This window comes from Chaetodon trifascialis, chromosome 1 (genome assembly GCF_039877785.1).
Source record: "Chaetodon trifascialis isolate fChaTrf1 chromosome 1, fChaTrf1.hap1, whole genome shotgun sequence".
Lineage (NCBI taxonomy): Eukaryota > Metazoa > Chordata > Actinopteri > Chaetodontiformes > Chaetodontidae > Chaetodon > Chaetodon trifascialis.
In genome coordinates, this window is record NC_092056.1 from 19,969,357 (window position 1) to 19,990,147 (window position 20,791).

Below are 20,791 nucleotides of genomic sequence, written 5' to 3' on the forward strand. Positions count from 1 at the left end.
CTAGCAGTCTAACAACAAGCGATTCAATATAATTAATGCAACAACACACTCACACACACACACTGTAGGGCTGATCATTCATCAACCTATCTCCTCCTTTAATCATAAAGTGAGGATTGGTGCATCAGTGCACATCGTACGCATGATGGAAATGTTCTCAGAATTAGAAAATACAGGAACTGCAGGTACATGGGTTTCTGTTCATACCATATTGGGCGCCAGCACACAAGGCATTATTCACACATATGATAGTGTGTACGGTTTGTGGACATGGGCAAAAGATCAGATTTCCATTGCATGACCCCCAGGAGCCTCGCAGCCAAGCAAGCGCAGAAAATACTGATAGTAATAACATCCAAGCAACAAGCAACTGAACCTGGCTGTGCTCTTCTCACTTGTATTCAGTTAAAATACAGGCAAACAATAGAGCCAAACATGAAATACCTTAAAGGAGAGAAGAGCTGTATTAGAATATCCAAAATACATTTTCATACCAATAAACCTGAAGTTGTTTATTAAAGCTTTTCATATGGGATTCTCTCTCTCACACACACTACACAGTGCAGACGCAGGGGGTTCACAGTACTGTAGGAGTCAATTAAAGGAGCTCTCCATTGTAATTACACTATGCTAGATATGCTGGCCCACTGGGAATTGAGGGTTTGTGTGTTTGTCCTTCCTCCTTCTGTCATCTTCCCCTCCCACTCTTTTACTCTCTCTTCATCTCCACCTGAGGGTGTTTCCAAGGGAGGGGCTCATTACATCCTAAATCCCTCTTTGCGCTCCCAAATTAAGAAATGAAATACAGAGATCATTATATCGCTATGATCCTTTTAAGTGAGGTGGGACATAAAATGAATGAATGCAGAACAGAGACAAAAATCACTGAAGTGGACAGCCTTTAGCGGACAGACCAACCAGAGGAGCTCATTTTCGTAATCAATTCTGTTTACCAATCATGGTAATCATTAGTGCCCTGAAACATGAAGGAGGACAAAACAGATCAAACCCTAACTGCCTCCTCTCCATCCATCCGTCTCATCCTTGTTTGTTTTGGCTCTTCCCCTTTCTTATCTTGTCTGCTTTGAGTCAGAGAAACTGCTGACACGGATAAACCTGCTGTGCCAGATTCAATCAATACAAAAACATCAACACACACACACACACACACACACACACACACACACACACACACACACACACACACACACACACACACACACACACACACACACACACACACACTTCAGAAGAAAAGCACTGATTAACTCACACGTTCTTATGTGTAAGCTTTGGTACCAAAGTAGCAATTCAAGTTGAACCTCAAGGAACCTGAAGTTCCTCAAACTAACAGCATCAGTGTATCACATTCATTACATCTGTCATTGACCGCTGTCATCTTTGATATTCATGTCTGACAGGAGAATAGACTGTTGCTGCTGTTAATTCAAGAATTACTAATTTAAAAGAAGAAAGGAATAATTTCTGTGTATGAAAAACTTTGACACAACCTGGAGTGAAGTGTGATGGTTAACAGTTCATCTCCACGGTAACACTAGCCACCAGCCAATGGGAGATAAGCCAAGTTGAGAGGTGTACATGTACTGTAAGTGTGTGTGAATTCTGCACTTTAGTTTCAACACACGCACAAAATACAGTATAGTCACGCAGGTCTTCTACTGGAAACAAACATGCACATACAGTAAGATGTTATGCTTCATAGACACAGCAGTTTGAGCTACACACAGTACACAACACAGACAGAATTACAAAAAGCTGCTGAGAAAAATAAGAGTTTACTCACAGATGAAAAATGCACACAATCAACATACTCTGCAGACAAGCATTTAAATAAGCTTAATTAGCATCCAACACATTATTTCACAAAAATCATGATTATATTCAGCTCAAACTGCAGCTCCCATGAGTCTTTGACACAAGACTGTCAAAACCTCATGAGAGCAAGTAGCTCTTTAACAGTAACAACTAAATATTATAGATATTAAAATAAGTTGTGTTGAATCTATTAGCAAGTACAATATTCCATATCAGTTTTGAATATTAACAAAACATCCTGAGCTATTCAGGGGAGAGGAGAGGGAGATACGGAGGACGGTGAGCAGTCAGGATGACAAATTGTTTGACATTACAGAAAAGAGCAAACGTGTGCAGATTCCACACCGAGGCTGACCGAGAGAGCGTGTGTGTTTTCACTCCTTTGCCGTCTTCACACCAATTAGTCTGAGTCACAGGAAGTTGAAGGCTGCTGGTCTAAGCCTGCCATTGGCAAACTGTTTGGATCATGGTTTGCGAGTGAACCGTCTTTGCATCCTGGGTTCTGTACCGCCCAAGATGATTGCGATTGGTTTAAAAAAATACAAACGAGGCAGACAGTTCCAGAGACTGTCTGGTGCATAACTCCAAAAACCAAAACCATTTTTGCTCTGCGATTTTTGTACAAATGCCGTTGGTTTCATATTCAGATATAACAGAGATAACAATTAAGGTGATTTTTCTACTTATATAAAAAACTTTTTTGTACTTTTTTCAATCAAAAATTGCTAAAAGAGTAACTGCTGAAGTGTATTATATGGTTTACATATATGCTTACACAGTATTACTCCTGAAAAACAGGGTAATTAGTTAGTTGACATTATGCAAAGAATCATACAGTAACTATTTGGACAGTTTACAGTTTACCACTACACTACTACTACTACATGACTAATTTTTGTTTTTGTTTCTGTGTACAGGAAGCAGGCAAATGAGACAATGGAGATAATAAAGTGCACGTGTGTGTGTGACTGCATCCACACTCACACAGTGTTATTTGGTCCTGATGAGCTGCTTATGTTTAACAAGAGGAAGCACAGCGTGAATGCCCATTAAAAAGAGAGAGAGAGCAAGAACACAGCTACAAAATACAAGTGAGCTCTCATTTCTGCAGCCACTGCAGGACAACAGTTTGATGTAAATAAAACACAAGCAGACACATTTTTTCACTGGTCCCTGACTCTAAAAATAATCCTCTTCATAATGAGGTGCAGCAAATAGGTTTTGGGGGTTTCCAAGTTCCACGTGTACACACATTTGCACTTAAAAAGATGGCAAAAACAGAAATGTTGCAAACATACACAGAGAACACTTGAACTTGTGAGTGAGGTGTGTCTCACGGTCCCTGAATAGAACTGAGGGTTTAGCGTTTGGCTGCGGTATAAGAAGAGGAGAAAGAGGGAGGGAGATGAGAGACAGATGAGAGGGAGAACAAGGGATAAAACCCTGAGGAAACTCATTTTTATTCAGAATGGAAAGAAAAGGACTGATGGTTAAGCATTCTTCAGCTAGATACTTTCGAAGCTTCAGTGTCTTTGCTTCATAAGACAGCCTTCATTCAAACTTTACATAACTTGTTAATGACCTACAGAGACAGACAGAACAGGAAGAGAGGACGAGTGGGTGGATGAGTGCATACTTGAACCTGTGACAGCACCCGAACCTAGAGACGTTAACAGCACTGAAACACTGAGACTGACAGTAACATCTTTTACACAATCATGTGTTCACAAAGTGGTGAACCTCCCTCCATGCTTGCTTGTGAACGAATAAGCCTTTCGAGGATGCCCCTTTCAGACTCAATCATGATGCCATCACCTGTTACCAAGCCTTTGTTCAGACAGCCGACAGACAGGCAGTCCACACTGCTATGTGCAAGTGATCACATGGGACTTGTGTGCAGACATTACTGACTGCATGGGTTGCTGTGGTAATGATGACATAGGCCTCAGTAACTATAGACCCCGGTGATGTGGCTCTTTAATGCTGAAGCATAAATGGGAATCCATCATCTCGCCCTCCAAACAATTGCAGTGCTGAGTTTATCTGCTGCAACGGAGGAGGCTGGTATACATCATGATGTTGGATTCAGCTCAGCCACTCTGATGTACTTCTGTCTCGCCGAATTTGATGTCGTCGTCACGTGTCATATTGCTTTTGATATGAGCTATTAAGAGTTTCTGTTAAACTTAGTGACAGTGAGTTTGTTCCACCTCAATAGCCAAATAAACACTGAAGTGTTTGTGTTCTGTGCTCTGTGCAGTGAAATCATTTGTAAAAACAGCACGCCCTCAAAATACCAAACTTCATGTTCTTGTGTCTGTAACTGGTATGTGCACGCACACACACACACACACACACACACACACACACACACACACACACACACACACACACACACACACACACACACACACACACACACACACACACACACACACACACATACACATACACACACACACACTAAGCCTGCAGTGTTGAGGTACACAACTGAGAGAGAGCTTATTTAAGTATCAAACATATTGTATGTGCTGCACAAGGAAGCTACAATGACTCCATTAATGAGACAGATACAAGATGGAAGGAATTCCTTTCTATGCTTACTTTGCATCAAAGGAAGCTACAGAAATGTGGGCATCACCAGAGGGAGTGATGAAGGAGGCGCTAGGCAAGAGAGGACAGAGAGACTAACAAACAGGGAGTCAAAGGGGAAAGACAAAGCGGAAATCAAAGAATGAAAACACACACACACACACACACACACACACACACACACACACACACACACACACACACACACACACACACACACACAACCAGTTTCCAATCACATATATCATTTCAGTACGTATTAAAAACAAACTTGAGATATAATCAACACAGCGTGTCTTTTCTGTCACAAGGGTCGAATTTCATGGGAAATTTGCTTAATTACTGGCTTACAAAAAAAGGAAATGGGCGCTATTCTTCCAGAAATGAGCTACAGCACCTGTTCATATCAAAAACAGAAAAGACATTATTAAACCATGTTGGCTGAGAACAGACCCTTTGACATCACTAAACTAATATGCTACACGCAATTTAGTGTATGGGAAACATGGGAAACACACAAAGCAATTTATCTGACCACTCAGGGACCTCCTTCCATCTGAAAACCTTTTCACAAAACTGCTCGGAGAAATTTACCTGAAGAGCGAACTTTGAAGCCGAGGCCATAGTCACGCCACTTTATGACTTTAAAAAACTTTCAGTCTTTCAGTGCATTTAGTGTGGATGCTGTAAGAGAGCTTTTGAAAGAAGATGTACACCTAAGATATGACATTAGAGAGGACAGTAGCAGCTAAGTGATTGAGGCTCAATAGTGACAAAAGATGTTTCTTGTCTGTCTCCCTTGAGTCTGTCTAGTGTTTGTCTGTCTCCCTGCAGGGGCGTGGCTGACAGGGAAAACGCATATGTTTTCATGCGGTTTGGCCTCTTGTTTACAAACAAATGGAATTTTTTTCATGGAAAACGATCATTTTTAAAAACTCTGGCCAAAGTGGAGATTTCTGAAAACGGAGGTTATGTGTTGGCGTGTAAACAGGGTTAAACAGCGTTTTAGGTTCTGAAACGTCACAACATGCGACTGAAAGTACTTAACGTCATGTGAGCGACCTATGTTTACACTTGCGCCCATAGGTTTGGCATAGTTATGATGCGCTCAACGGCGTATTTATCCGGGTTCATGTAAACGACAACATTTTTGAAAACAACGTTGTGTGCACGATGTTATTTTTGAAAATGGAGGGGCTTAAATATCCGTTTTCCAAAATACCCTGCTACGTGTAAACGTAGGGTCAGTATTCGTTGAATTGTCTGTTCACATCCATGTGACCCAGCAGACCTGCGAGGTACCTTTTTGATTCACTTTTGCTTTGCTTACTTGCCTGCCTACCTGACTGAGCCCTGGAAGGAGACTGGAGAAGCACTTGTCTAATCTCAGCCTCTTCAAGACTCAGAGATCACATCATTGCCTTAAATCTGCTTTGATCAAGTGCCTGATTAAAAGACATTTAACTCTTTCTTGGTCCCTGTGTGTCTGCTTCAGAGTGGCGTTTGGGTCCTGTGTTCAGTCAGATTTAACAGAGTCACAGGGCTGAATAATGAGAAACCTGAGGGCTAATATGGTGAGCCATGTATGACTGCACTGTCCTCGCTGCTGAACTCTGAACTAAAACACAGAATTCTACCACGTATTGTTTAATTATACACTGGAGCTTCTGCATGGAGGGTGCAGATGAAACGCTGTGAGCTAATGCACCGTGTAATTCATGAAGGCAGCAGATACCAATGCTGATTTCTACTTTCTCTACAACAGCCATGCTTAATTGTTTATCGCAGAGCCGAGCCATTTCAGAACCTTGTTAGAGTCAGGAGAAGGTTCGTGGTCTCAGGCTGGACTACACGCGTCAAACTGTTTAACCCCAACAGCAGGACACAGCTCTTCCTGGGTCATAATGTCACCATGACAGAGGAATGAGTGAGATAAACCTGGCTTAGGAATCTCACTGTCTGGAACAACCCTCTGGAGGACATTTAGGAAATTAGACAAAATACACAAACAGTCATACTTTGGTATGTTATCAGCCTCTGTGCCTGCTCCCATCCCTCTGAACCACCAAAGAACAGTAATTACTGTAAATGTTGGAGCAACAGAGGAGAGAGCAGGGAGAGTGTGAGGGTAGATAAAGGAGATGAGAGAGATAGTGGCTGTCGCAGCTGGAGCCAAAAGCTGCTCATTAAGCCAACCCCACCCCCAACACACACACACACACACACACACACACACACACACACACACACACACACACACACACACACACACACACACACACACACACACACACACTACAGCACACATTAGAACATACTAATACACATGCATGCCTATCTCCTGCAACATATTGCTGCTCAAGTCACTTTGCAAAATGAAATGACTATTCTGACATATTCAGATTTCAGTTGCTCCTCCTCCACTCCTCGGTGCTAACCCTTCCCGATTCTCTTTTTTCCTGCCGTCTCTGCATTCCATTTCCTCCTCCTCTTCTTTTCTCATTCTCCTTCTATCTGCTTTCCTCTTCCTTTCGCCTTCCTCTCATTTCCCAGCCTTCTTTCCTCTTGCCTTCTTCCTGTCTCCTCTTTTGTGTCTCCCCACGAGCCCACACACATGCAGCCAATCTAAGTCAATTAAACAAATGGTTTTCATTCTCTCTCCCTATTATACTGTCTGTGACTGCATTCATGATGGACTTAAAGTCATTACACTAAGCTCTGTGTGTGTGTGTGTGTGTGTGTGTGTGTGTGTGTGTGTGTGTGTGTGTTTGATTTTGCAAATCCTAAGCTAATTAGGTAGCGCCCATGGCACTGCCAGCTACAATGGCAGGCCAGGGAAATGTTAGAGAGATAAGGCTCAACATACTAACATACACACTAGGATTACTGTAATGAGTTCACACATGCCGCATAGAGGCACGTATGCATGAAGACACAGGAGAACGCTCATGTAGGAGGGCATAACATGCAATCTTTTTCTTAATTTTTTCCATTTTAAATCCTTCAATTTTGTAAAGAGTTGGGCTGTAACTTCCTCTAGCCTTCTACCCTTGACTTCTTCCTTCCTTAGTGCATTTCTTCAGAGCAAAAGTGAGTTGTACTTCTGCTTATGATATACTTTCTCACGCATAAGTTTGGAGAGTGATAACTTTTCCATTTGTTAAGGTGCGCTAGTTTGATGGAGTCTGCATCCAATTAAGTTGCTCAACAGATGGCCAATAAATATAAAGCCATGAGAATAAATTACTCCTACACACAAACAAGATGTTGCACTCACACATCGACAACACACATCTGTACAGACCAAGAATCTCTTAGACACAAATACACACAAGTCATATTACGATAAGCCTGACACACAAACTCACAACATTATAACAACAAGAAATGAGAGTCATAGAAAATTACACCTACACAGACACACACGTGCACACACACACACAATCATTTCTGCTCGTGTAATTGAAGCCAAAACAGTTTTCAGCAGGGGTGTAAATTTATTGGCTCCACGCTCACACATGACACCAAGTAGTGTGTGTGTGTGTGTGTGTGTGTGTGTGTGTGTGTGTTGTCTGTGCGCAGCTGGTGATAAATCGTCTCCATACATAGGTAAGAAACAATACAACATACTTTTCCATGGGGAGTCGCCTTGCTTCCAGCATGGTCAGATGAGAGGTGTGTGTGTGTGTGTGTGTGTGTGTGTGTGTGTGTGTGTGTGTGTGTGTGTGTGTGTGTGTGTGTGTGTGTGTGTGTGTGTGCTTGTCCCAAGAGTCACATTTATAGCCTCATACACACAGAACCATAAATACAGCTACTTCAAACCTTTTATCGGGTAGAGTATGTACTCCCTGTTCAAATCCTTCATCCACGCGTTCCCCCTTTCCCCTTTCTTTGTTCTTCTTCTCTAAATCCCTTTACTGCATCTCCTATCTCTCTGTTCTTGCCTATTTTCGATCTCCAGAATTTATTCTGCCTTAACACCTTCTGTCTCTGTGATTTTACCTTCTTTCCTCCTTTGTAAGACTGTCACCCACTGCACCTTGTCTTCCATTTTTCTCCTTTCCTCACTCTCCTCTTCCCTTCTGTCTCATGCTTTTTCTACTGTCTGTGACTCCAAATCTCAACCTGTTCCTCCTGCAACACCCTCATTCATTGTCCAGCCATTTCTTCTTTTGGAGTGGATTCTGACTTCATGGTTAACTTCTATGACATTTTCTTTGCATTTCTGATGCTTATAACCTCATTCCTTCCTTATCCTCCTCCTTTCTGCGCCAAGTTCTGCCCACAAAAATAATTGGTTATGGTTAATGTTAAGAGTTAGATCTGGAGTGTTAAATGAGGAGTCGCTATTTTGTATTCAGTCTGTCTTACAAATCAGGCCGAAAACTACAACAATTCAGTGTAATTAAAGTTTCCATTGACAGACGATTGTACAGGACCCAACTCAGACTCTGAAAAACACTGCCAGAGACAAAGACAACATCTCCTTTCTGAGATAAGACTTAGCAGGACAGTCATTGTGCAAAGTCATAGAATTTCTTTTTTTTCCTGGACTGAAAATATTTTGCTTCATTACAGATATTATCTGAAACCAGTGCACACATGTCGTGGTGAATGCACACAGAGAAAACTCTGCCAATCACAATGAACACCTTGTTGGGCATGTACTGTAGATGAGGCATGTTATGTGGCTCATGTGGAGGAAAAATTAGATTCTGTTACAAGCTCAATGTATAACTACTAATAATTACAGACTGCAGAGTAGACCGTCCACTCAATTCAGCGCACGCAAGTATGTTAAACAAAAATGTATGCAGGAACTTCCTACAGTGTGGATATTATGAAACAGTACATCACCATCTTAAAGCACAGACTGTATGTTCCCCTTTAGAGCTGGTGACTTTTCCATGGTGTTATAGAGTCCTATAATTCAAGAGTTTAAAATTCAAGTGCTGGCATTGGCCAGTTACAAAACTGGGCCTGTGAGGTGTCTTCCAAAAGTTATATATAACTCTGATATCAAAAGCTACAGTTTAAGAGACTTGGCATCAGAGGGAGTGTCAGTGAAGTAGAGAAGTGATAGGCAGCACAGTGTGAATGACTGAGGCTGAGAGAGCGAGAACAAGACACAGGAGGAGCAGGTTTAGAGCAGACAGAGGTGTGTGTGTGTGTGTGTGTGTGTGTGTGTGTGTGTGTGTGTATTTATCATGTTGTGGGGAAAAAAATCTGTTTACACAGTCACATTGTGGGGACTCGCCTCCCTTATGGGGATAAAATGCAGGTCCCCTTAATATAAATCATTAAATTTTAGGGTGCAGAGTGAGGATAGGGTTACGGGTTAGCTAAGGTTAGGTTAGGTACAGGTTTAGGAACAGCCAGACAGTGGTTGTGGTTAGGGTTAGGGTTAGGGTAAGGCTCCAGGAAATTAATGTAAGTCTATGTAATGTCCCCACAAGTGATATAAACACAACATGTGTGTGTGCGCGCGTGCATGCGTGCATGTTTAATGAGATAATATGTTGGTCATGTACAGAGTGTGTGTGAAAAATGGATCTCAGCGCACCAAAGGCCGATGCAGTATAACAATAAGCTCACGAACACAAACACAATGTGAGACACATATAAATACACACAAAGATACCCATAGGAAGGATCCACAGCTAAACAGGTATGCATGTAGGAATACACATACATACAGTAAACACAACTGAATGTTAAACACCAACTTTTAAACCAAGTCAGGCAGTCAGGATGGACTGGTGTGCAGTCAACGTCCCCGCTGGGATATGAAAACAAAAAGACTGACGAACCCACATATGTGTATGTTGTGAGGATACTCAGTGACATAATGACTACCTCAAACCCTAACCAAGCCCTAACCACTAACCCTTAACCTTACCTGAACCTAATTCTATTCTAAGCCTTAAAACCAAGTCTGAACCCTCAAACAGCTTTTTGAAAACCCGTCTGACAGTGAGGACCATGCAAAATGTCCTCACTTTCCAAAAATGTCTTCACTCTCAAGGTCTACAATTCAACTTGATTTTCACAAAGACAGCTGTACATCTGTACACACACACACGCACGCACGCACGCACGCACGCACGCACGCACGCACGCACGCACGCACGCACGCACGCACGCACAGTCCAGAGAAGGGAGAGAAGTTGCTTGAGGGAGGCAATAAAATGTGCCGCGGCCAGATCTCATCTGTCACTGCTTATTGCACCAACGCAGTCTGACCAAAACACACACACACACACACACACACACACACACACACACACACACACACACACACACACACACACACAAACAAACCCTACTCTAGTTCAAAGCAACACACAATGGACCAGAACCTGATGCAAGCACACACACATCCCACTGCAGTCTATGTTGATAACATAGCACAGAGCTACACACACACACACACACACACACACACACACACACACACACACACACACACACACACACACACACACACACACACACACACACACACACACACACACACACACACACTGCAAAACAAATACGGCACATAATACACACAAACGTACACAACCCTCCCTCCCTCGCTGCTTCTCTTGGGTATATTAAGAGCAATGATACTGTGGCATTACTTCATTGTGTGTGTTAGTGTGCATGAATGTGTGTGTTTGTGTAATACTATTAGTGTGCTGTGGAGGGAGTAGCTATTAGCATAAAGAATGGTTTTATAGCACAAACCACTCCCCCACTGTAAAAGACTAGACCTCCAACACACACACACACACACACACACACACACACACACACACACACACACACACACACACACACACACACACACACACACACACACACACACACAGTAATGACCTATTTTGTTTGTCTGTTAAGCACACTGAATATTCCAAGTACACAATAATAAACTTCTCATTTGTTACGTTCTTGAGCCATTAAAGAAAGAGAGAGCACAACGGGGGAGAGAGGAGAAAGAGAGAGGGGAGAAGAGGAAGGAGCTGCATGTGCAGGCAAGAATAATGAGGAGGGAGATATGAAAAGATGTAAGGACAGACAGAAGTACACCAGTAGAAAGGACAGAGAGATACATGGACAGTTAAAGCAGATGAGAGAGAAACAGAAAACAATACTGCAGAAGCAGAGAAGACATCCAAGAGGATAAGCACAGACAGAAAGTGAAATGAAGGACTTCACCACTCCTTCATGCCACCAATACAGGATTCTGTCCATGCGATCACAGTGCCCCCTATTGGCAGCCTATAGAATACCACTTTGGAGATTGGCAAAAGCACAGGTCTCACAGGTGGAAGTTCTGTCCATTTCTGCTGTGCTTTATTTTATGTTTTGGTTGCATCTGTCTCTGCACTGTACATGTGGGGATGAAGAGATTGAAGTTTTGAATGAGTGCATGTTAAACTGGTGGTGGTGAGGAAAATAAGACAAATGTGCTTGTTCTTATGTCCATGTTTTGTTGTGTGCTTTATTTTACCAAACTTTCAAAGCCGTCATAGCTTGAAAGTCATTTCCTTTCAGTCCTTTCCAGAAAGTTCATCAGTGGGATTAAATCTTGTCTGATTTTTCGTACTTGTTATAGGGATTTTACTGGTAGTTTGAGGCAGTGAGACCTTTTTTTGTCATAAAGCAAATCAACTTGGGGATATTTTCTCTTCCTAGGTATCTGCAATAAGCTCTATGAACTACCACTTGGCTGTGTGTATGCTGAACTATCAGACACACTGTTTCTGTATCACCTCCCTGTTTGATACGCTGTTCTTTTACAGCTGGTATTAGGAAAGACATTGCCATTTCTGTATATAGGTATTAACCAGATCCTTGCACATTTCAATTACATCTGTAAGCTGACATCACAGTATGTGTGATGTGCCTGCATGGTGCAATGTTTTAAAGGCCTGTGCTGTTGAATATTGCGTCAAATACACTGAGGAAAACAGAAGTTCACAAAAAGGTTTCAAACAACTGCAAGTCACATCATGAACAAACAGGGTTTCAGTGTAATGAAAGACTATAAATAAGGCCAAATGTATGCTTCTTCATTCAGGTGTTCTAGCAATCACATACAGAATACAACAGAACAGATTCTTCAAGTGAGGGAATTGATTCATAAGCCCGCCTGTTACAGCATCACTGCAACACAAGATGAATGTGACGTACATTATCACGCCATGTCAGGAATTTATTAAGTTCCCAAATAACACAAGAGATAATAAAATGTGATGTGACCAGTTATGGAGGTAGAATGAGTCCAGCTGGGGACCACACAGTGACAGAGAAAGGGGGGTGAGATGAGATGAGATGAGACCAGCTTTCTCAAGGCCAGTTACTACATGCCGACGTTTACGTCTCAGTGACAGCGCAGCAAACTCTGGAGACTGTAGTGACTCAACTCGCTCACCTCTGAAGGTGTGGGGGAGGTCTGTGGCATTCCAGCTCGATACTATCTTTCATCAGTTTAATCAGATGGAGACACCTTAACTGAGATGAAAATGATATCCCTCAATCAATGAATACATGGATGACTTCATGAATAAATAAATCCATATAAAACACAATATGACCTTTGTAAAAGTCAATATCTTGGCATTTGACAGTGTGATTATTTGAAAACTCAAACCATTAAGATTTTGGACAGCAGTATCAGTCAGATGTGGTGTGACCAGTTACACAGACAGAATGAGTCCAGTGGGGGTTTGTGTGGTCACAGTGACGTTTGACCACCAAATGTGCCGACAGGAACAGATGGTGAGAAACTAACCAATAGTGACCGTTAGCAACATGAATTCTTTGAGTCACCACATTGTCCAGTACTTTGTACACAAACACAAACAACAATCAATTACTGAAGTTCCTCTACCAGTCGAAGCCTTACAGCTTCAGTAGCCTCAGTGAGATGATACGTTAGTCTCTGAGTGGCTGAAGGGGTAATTTGCCCTGCTGACCATAATAAGTTATCAGTATATGATGTTTTCACACAGGCATTATTGCACCCCAAGGCTACACACAAACACACGTACAGTAAGCACGCACATACACATCAAAAGATAAACATTAAAAATGCAACTGGTTTACTTTCATGTGTTTCACTTAAAAGTGTCATTCTGTCATCTCTCCTTCACAATGCGATTACATGTTAGCATGTCAGGTTTACTGACCCTCATGCACGACCCATCTCCCCTCCCCTTCCCCTTGTCATGTGCATGAGCCGGACGCCACCTGCTGCTGATTGGCTGGGATAATGTTCTAGACACTTTGTTTGTTACCTATCTACAGAGCCAGGGCGCACATACAGAAGTGACAGCTAGCAGACTGTGAGGGCTGTCTCCAGAATCACTTATCACACCTTCAATGTACGCCGTTTTAATTTTCCTTTTGTTCCTCCTGCATGCTTCAGCTCCCAGCCCTGTCTGTCTCATTCCCTTGGGTCTTGCTTTTGTAAGGTATCACTCAGTCACAATTCATGTTAACTGACAAATGTATTTAGAGCGAGTCTTCTTCATGAAGTTGTTAACCTAGTCGGACAATTTCTGTTTACATCTCATGTTGTGACACACTTCACATTTCCCGCTCTTCTTTGATCTCTGTCTGTATGACATTCTCCCTCCCTCATCTCTCTCTTTTCCCCCTCTTTTTTCTCTCACACACACTTCCTCCCTTTCCTCTTCTCTTTAATCCACTAAGTGTTGTTCGCTCTTCGTCTCCCTCAGATTGGAGCAGAACTCCCATCGGAATCTTGAACCACATTTAATCAGCAGCTTTTCAGTTTTCCCAGCTTCACAATCCAATCCCACACACACACACACACTCATGCATACACGCGCACACGCTCATGCACTCAGGCGCGCGCGCGCACACACACACACGTATCTCATCAAATTACACTCTCGCTCCTCTCATAATAATAATGCATTATGCAAAAACGTGGAAACAAATGTGTGTGTGTGTGTGTGTGTGTGTGTGTGTGTGTGTGTGTGTGTTGGTAAAACATGTACATGTTCACTGTTAGCCTCCACCAGCAGCTCTGTGAGGCTGTAATGCTCATTGTAAAGCAAATTATAGGTTCCAAAGTCAAAGTTTGTGTTTTATCCTAAGCAGCTGCTGAAGTAAATGTAAAAATGGTAGTGGTTGTCATGCTAACATGGTGGCACTGACAATGTTAACATGCTGATGTTTAGCACATAATGTTTAATGACAATCCATCAAATAGCTGTTGAGGTAATTCACTTAGAACCACAAAGTCAGCCTCAAGGTGGCGCTAGAGGAAAACTATCGCCAAAGGGATCATTAGAATCCATTCTCTGGGGATGGTCAATATCTGTACCAAATTTCATGGCAAAGGATCCAATATTTATCAAGGTATTTTAGTATGGATCAAAGCGGTGGAAGAGCGACTGATCATCCCTACAGCCCTGCCATGAGTGAGTTTGCCAAACCTCTTGTTTGTTTTACGGAAACAATTTTAGCTCATTCCCCTGCCTGCTTTCAATTAATACACACACATACTCATATAACTCATATCACTCACTCGCTCGCTCGCACGCACGCACACACACACACACACTCAATTCTTGTTGGAATTCAAACACCTTGGAGCCATGACATCTCAAAGCGGAGTCATACAAGCTAAAAGAGGTAGAGCGAAAACCAGTTAAAATTCAAGTGAAGGCAGCTGGTGTGTTTTAAGAGAATAAGACCTGAGGTTGTTCTGGGAATACACACACACAGAAACACACAGGGACCTAATCACAGATGCTGGGAAGATCTTAGACATATGTTGGGGTCCATCCAAAAGCAGCAGGGGATGCTAAAAGCAATAAACAGTTGCTTTCTCTGTTTGTTTGTCTTTTTGTGCACATGTAGGCATGAGCTCGGGTTGCGTGTACCTTTGCAATAAGGCTGAGAGGTTCTCTGCAGGAAGGTGGCAGTGCTGATGTCATGTCCTGTGCCAGGTCAGGTACCTCCTGCTGCAGGTAGAGCTCTAACATAGATGCCAGCTGAGACAGACCTTGTTTTTTCTCCTCAGACACAGAACTCAGGTCTGTAAGAAATAATTACATAAAAAAGTCATTTGTCTGTCCCTGTGAACTTCTGATTATGTCAAGAATACATAGACTCTATCTTCAAGAGAGAGTTTAGATATGGTGGACAAAGCAACCTTTTTATTTTATACTGCCCTGGCATTCGACCCAAGCACAAAACACACACATACTTTTGGAGGAGAGACTTACGTGATTCATGCTCCTCTAAAGTGTAGAGCTCCTCACTACTGCTCTTAGATAGACTTAACTATAAGGAAAAAGAAGGGGACATTAGCATGTTATTATGGTTTTATAGGATTATTTATCTGCTATTGGTTTACAAGAGGATTTCATAAGTGTGAGAACAAGTGGAATTTTCCTATATCAGCTGAGGTGCTTTTAATCTTTTAGTGAGACAACACATGTATAATCTGAAAAATCTAGAAAACAGCTAAGTTTTCATAACACAGTAGTAATGTGCAGCCAATCAAAATTAAGTGAAGGAAAGGTTTAAATAGCCATTTTTATTGCATCTTCGTTGTGTACATTATTTTGAGTCCAGAAACATACCAAGGCAAAGATGAGTCTCGCAGCCAGGCGGACCGAGTCAGTGGGAATTCTTGGTAGGAGGCTTCTCAAACATTTACACTCTCTCTTATGGCCCGACCACGCTTCTCTCTGCAGGAGAGGGGCATTCAACAAACTGACAGCCACACCCCAACATACAGGACATACACACTTTCATATGCGCGCGCACACACACACACACACACACACACACACACACACACACACACACACACACACACACACACACACACACACACACACACACACACACACACACACACACACACAGATACAGATACTGTACCTGGCAAGTGATATTGCAGTAGCGAGCCGTCTTGCACTGGGAACACCTCAACAAGGTCTGGTGTCTGGACAGAAGGAGAGAGAACAGGACTTGCTAATTCTGCACAGATTGTCAACTGCACTTCTTAAAGAGAGCAAAATCATACAAAGGCTGATTCACTTTTATCAAAAGCTCCAAAGGACAGAGGTAGAAAAGTCCTCCAACTTCTCTCAAGAAGTCAGCGACTCAGTGAGCTGAACTGGGACCAGCACATTGTCAGACTTTCACTGTTGTTGCACCATTTTAGTGTCTGAATAAACACTGTTCCACTGCTCCACATATAAAACAACTTTGGTCATAGTCACTACCAAACATATGCACATATCCACTCAAGCATCCTTTATGTTTCTACCATTGTCTTCACCTTTTTTCATGCAACAAAGTCGTCTTTTCCTTCTCTGCTTGCTATATTAAGCCGACTGTGTGCATACATTATCTAGTTTTATCGACCTGCCCATCTTCTTTTAGACTGTCTGAAGAGCAATATATTAGGTCCACTCTCTTCACTGTCACAGCCTGTTAGTATCACAGCACTCGCATGTGTCTTAGTGTGTGTGTGTTTGCTGTGCATGTCGTCCACTTGTGGTGTTTATGTCCCTTATTTCGTGCATGTGTGTGTTTCTTGTCTCCCTGGTCTGCGGTGTTTCTCAGAGCGACACTGCTGTCCTCTCCAGTTAGCCTGTCAGTCCGATAACAAGCTTAAAGAGCAGTGTCTATCTGCTTCACGCAGCCAATTACAGCCAGTAGATAGAGCATCACTGAAACACACACACTCGCACACGCACACACAAAGACAAGATGTGAGCCAAAGGAACTCTCTCAGAGTGTATTTGTGCACAGGCCAATACCATCCATACAGATTATACATATACAGTACATAGGTATTGTGCTTGCAAAACATTACATTATAGCAGGCTTTTCTGCCTTTATTCGATAGTAGAGATTGACTGATTTATTGTTATTTGGGTCTGTTAGTCAAAATATTTGATAATAAATTTAAATAAAAATGTATGTAAGTGCTTATAAAATAATGTTGAATTAATTTAGCATTTAGCACCTAAATGGGCCACATATTTCCCTCAGGAGTTTGTGGAGTTTGTTAACCCTGCCACCAAGTGGCCAAAAACTTATTTCAATATTATTCATATATTTAATATTTTACCATGAGAGGAGACAGACTGGAAAAATGGAGAGCAAAGGGGATGACGTCCAACAAAGCTCCGCTTGCTGAAATGAAAGCAGGAACGTTGCGATTACATGGTCTGTGGCCACGAAATGAAGGGGACGCCGCTTAAAGCAGATTTTTCAAGTCTTTAACTTTGAATCTAACTTCTGACTGTTGGACCGTGTGTCCTTGCAGCTCGATAAACTCATTTTACACAGGATCTCTGCGCTTCAGCAAGGCACATCTGCTAGATGCTCTTTTCATTTAAGTTTATTAAATACCCTCATATTGAAAGTCTCTGCAACAAGCACAAGCACCAATGACCCAAATGACCCAGAATGCTCTGAACCTTGTATTCAATTTTCTGTTTGTGAGTGTGTAAAGGACTTCTTTGCATTACTAGTGCCATTCCAATATTAGAGCATAAGTGAAGGAGAGTCAGCCCAGGGCTTGTTTGCTATGAGCTCACATGCTGCAAGAAGTCCCTCTGTGTGATGAGAGAGGGGCAGATAAAATGATTGCCAATTAAACCTGACAAAGGATAGCATTATGTGCTTACACACACACACACACACACACACACACACACACACACACACACACACACACACACACAAACTGACGTAGGCCTAATGGAGAACATGTTACGATAGATGTAACACAATCACCCAGGGCATATCGCACTGAATATGGGACATTTGATTAGATTGGACATACTTATGACTGCAGATGACATTATAAGAACCTTAAAGGCAAAAGCGCGCGCACACGCGCGCGCACACACACACACACACACACACACACAGAGGTCTGACAGAAGGCTGTTGCCTGTCAATTTTAGTGACAGAAGCTAAGTGTTTCTTATGACAGTCTATCAGTGTGTGACCAGACTGGACTGTTAAATTTGGCTCAAGGCCCCCAGAGGCTTTAACAAGTTTCCAAAACACACTCCTTTTTCCTATTCTCTCCTCCTGACTCTCTTAGCGTCTGTAATTTACAGCTTCCCTCTCTGTCCTTCTCCTCTCTTCCTCCCTTACCTCTTCTTATCCCCCCTCTTGTTATAATGCTGTGTCTTAGCTATTTGCGATGACCTTTCCAGCCTGAAACCCAGTGGTTGAATTTATAGTCTTAGAGATTCATGAAAACACAGCTATTCTTGTCATGTTGACCAGAAACAGGGAAGCCACCCACAATTTAAGAAACACATGCCTGCAGTATGAGACACAAAGCAGCAGCAACAGATAGGAGTATGCCAGAACTAAACACAGCCAGGTTCTGTGCTGCTTCAACAGATGAACTGGGAACGTAACTCACACATTAAGTGTCTGGTCACATCACAAGCAGACAGCTACAGGAAGTCCATCCATCTTCCATGAGGCTGGACAGAAAGGCTAATGCTGAGCACAACCTTATTTTTACATCTATGCTTGTTCCCTGCAGCTCAACCTTGTGGGAAATGTTGCCCTTGCGGGGGCAGTAATATGGTGATAGAGCTATATTATGGGTTTGGGAATAGAAGAGTTCCAAACTAGAACAAAATCCAAAATGACAAGAATTAAGTACCATAAAAAACATTGAAGTTCAGTTGTACCAATCGGTTCCTAAATGGGTTACCCTTTATTATGTAGTGTAATTTTTCCTACGCAGACATGTGATGACTTGAGTAACAGATGTATAATTTTTTTCCTACGTAGACGTGATGATTTGAGAAACAGATGTATAAATCTTTTCCTATACAGACATGTAATGACTTCTGAAACAGATGTGTCAGCTATCGTGTTGTAATGTAAGCAGAGCACTGATGACCAGAGAAACTGTTGTGGCAACAATCGAGTAGTGCTACTGTTAGAGTTGGGCGGTTTGATACCGTCAAACTTTCCCTACATTTTCCCGGGGTATATGGTATTACCGTGACTAATTAAAAATTACTTTGCAGGGCAGCGTGACGTGCACGCAGTTCAGACGGTCAATGCTCACGCTAAGAGGCACCAGTCCTAACTTGTAGCATACCAGAATGACGGGGAGAAACTCAGTTAAAAGCCTCTACCAAACATTGCCACCCAAACAAAACATAATTCATACCTCACAGAATTATATGCACATGTCAAAGGTACTGCATCTGCTGATTTCACCACCTCACGCAAACCTCAAAAGCCCAGTATCATATGAAAGCAGAGAGTCTGATGATCATGAACATGTCTGCCTTCTCACTGTGCGACGAAAACCAAAGAGTAGCAGAAAAAAAACTTCGCTAAATCATAAAGTATGTTTAACCTTTGCTGTTTTGTGGTCAAAGTTATATTCCAGCTTGAGAAAATGCTGCTAATGTCTCCTCCAATGGCTCCGTGGTAGTTTGAGATCAATCACGAATGTCCTGCTTGTTTACATAAAGAGGAGGGGTTTTCTAGAGTGGAGGGAGCGCTCTTCATGCAATAACCTATCTCTGGGGTTACTTCCTTCTGGATCGTCATTGGTGTTTCTATGGTGAATCTGGGCGGGTCGCTGAGCTATTGACCGGCATAACTACGCAGTTAGTTTCACCGCTCCGTCTCATGAAGGAGCAGAGCGCTCACAGAGGACTCTGCTGAGCAGTCCGAAGTGTTATTTTACAGTTTTTTTTCCTTTTATGAGAGCTAAGAACAATAGCAAGCAGAAAAAAAGACTGAAAAGGTGTTTTCAACAGAGGAGTTTCTCCATATGCTTGGACGAGATAACAGTACTCTGCCCAGACGCGCCCATATGAGCGCCTGGACATACCTGCGTTAAAACATTTGTAAAACTGCTCGGGTTCATTCTTAGCATGTACTTTTGCAAAGTCACCTTTTCCTTGAGTAAAAATTCAACCAGATACATTGGACGGAGTGGACTTCATTTTTGTTATGACGATGCTACAATTATGTTCGACCCCTATAGACCTATATGTGCAGCATTTTTTTTAATGACGATAATTAAACTGATATCGTTGCTATTTTTAGATACCGAGGGATACCTTATTAGCGGATTGCCGCCCAACCCCAGGCTACTGTGTTGAGCATTGAGCAGAGATATGATGGTACTCATGTGCATGCTTCCTGGGACTTGCCTATGATTCGTGTGCAGGTGTCTTGGCAGCTGCTTCTTCTTTGTGTGGTGAACAGTATAAAAGACAGAACACAGACCACTGTAGGTCAGAATCCTTTGGGTTTGTACCTTGTGCAGATCTGAACTATTCTCCTTATTGCCGGCAATAAAGTATTTTGCTCC

At 42.3% G+C, this 20,791-nt stretch overlaps 1 protein-coding gene across 2 annotated transcripts in view; it reads right to left on the bottom strand.

Moving 5' to 3' along the window:
* smyd3 (SET and MYND domain containing 3) overlaps positions 1-20,791 on the bottom strand; it is a 74,913-nt gene that overhangs the window by 37,652 nt on the left and 16,470 nt on the right. The window contains exons 2-5 of one of the 2 annotated variants that reach the window (XM_070991678.1): positions 16,345-16,408; positions 16,041-16,148; positions 15,681-15,738; positions 15,336-15,490 (exon numbers count right to left, since the gene is read on the bottom strand). In XM_070991678.1, coding sequence (XP_070847779.1) covers positions 15,336-15,490; positions 15,681-15,738; positions 16,041-16,148; positions 16,345-16,408 — 385 coding nt within the window. The remainder of the gene's footprint in view (positions 1-15,335; positions 15,491-15,680; positions 15,739-16,040; positions 16,149-16,344; positions 16,409-20,791) is intronic. The other variant, XM_070991764.1, reaches the window with a different exon arrangement.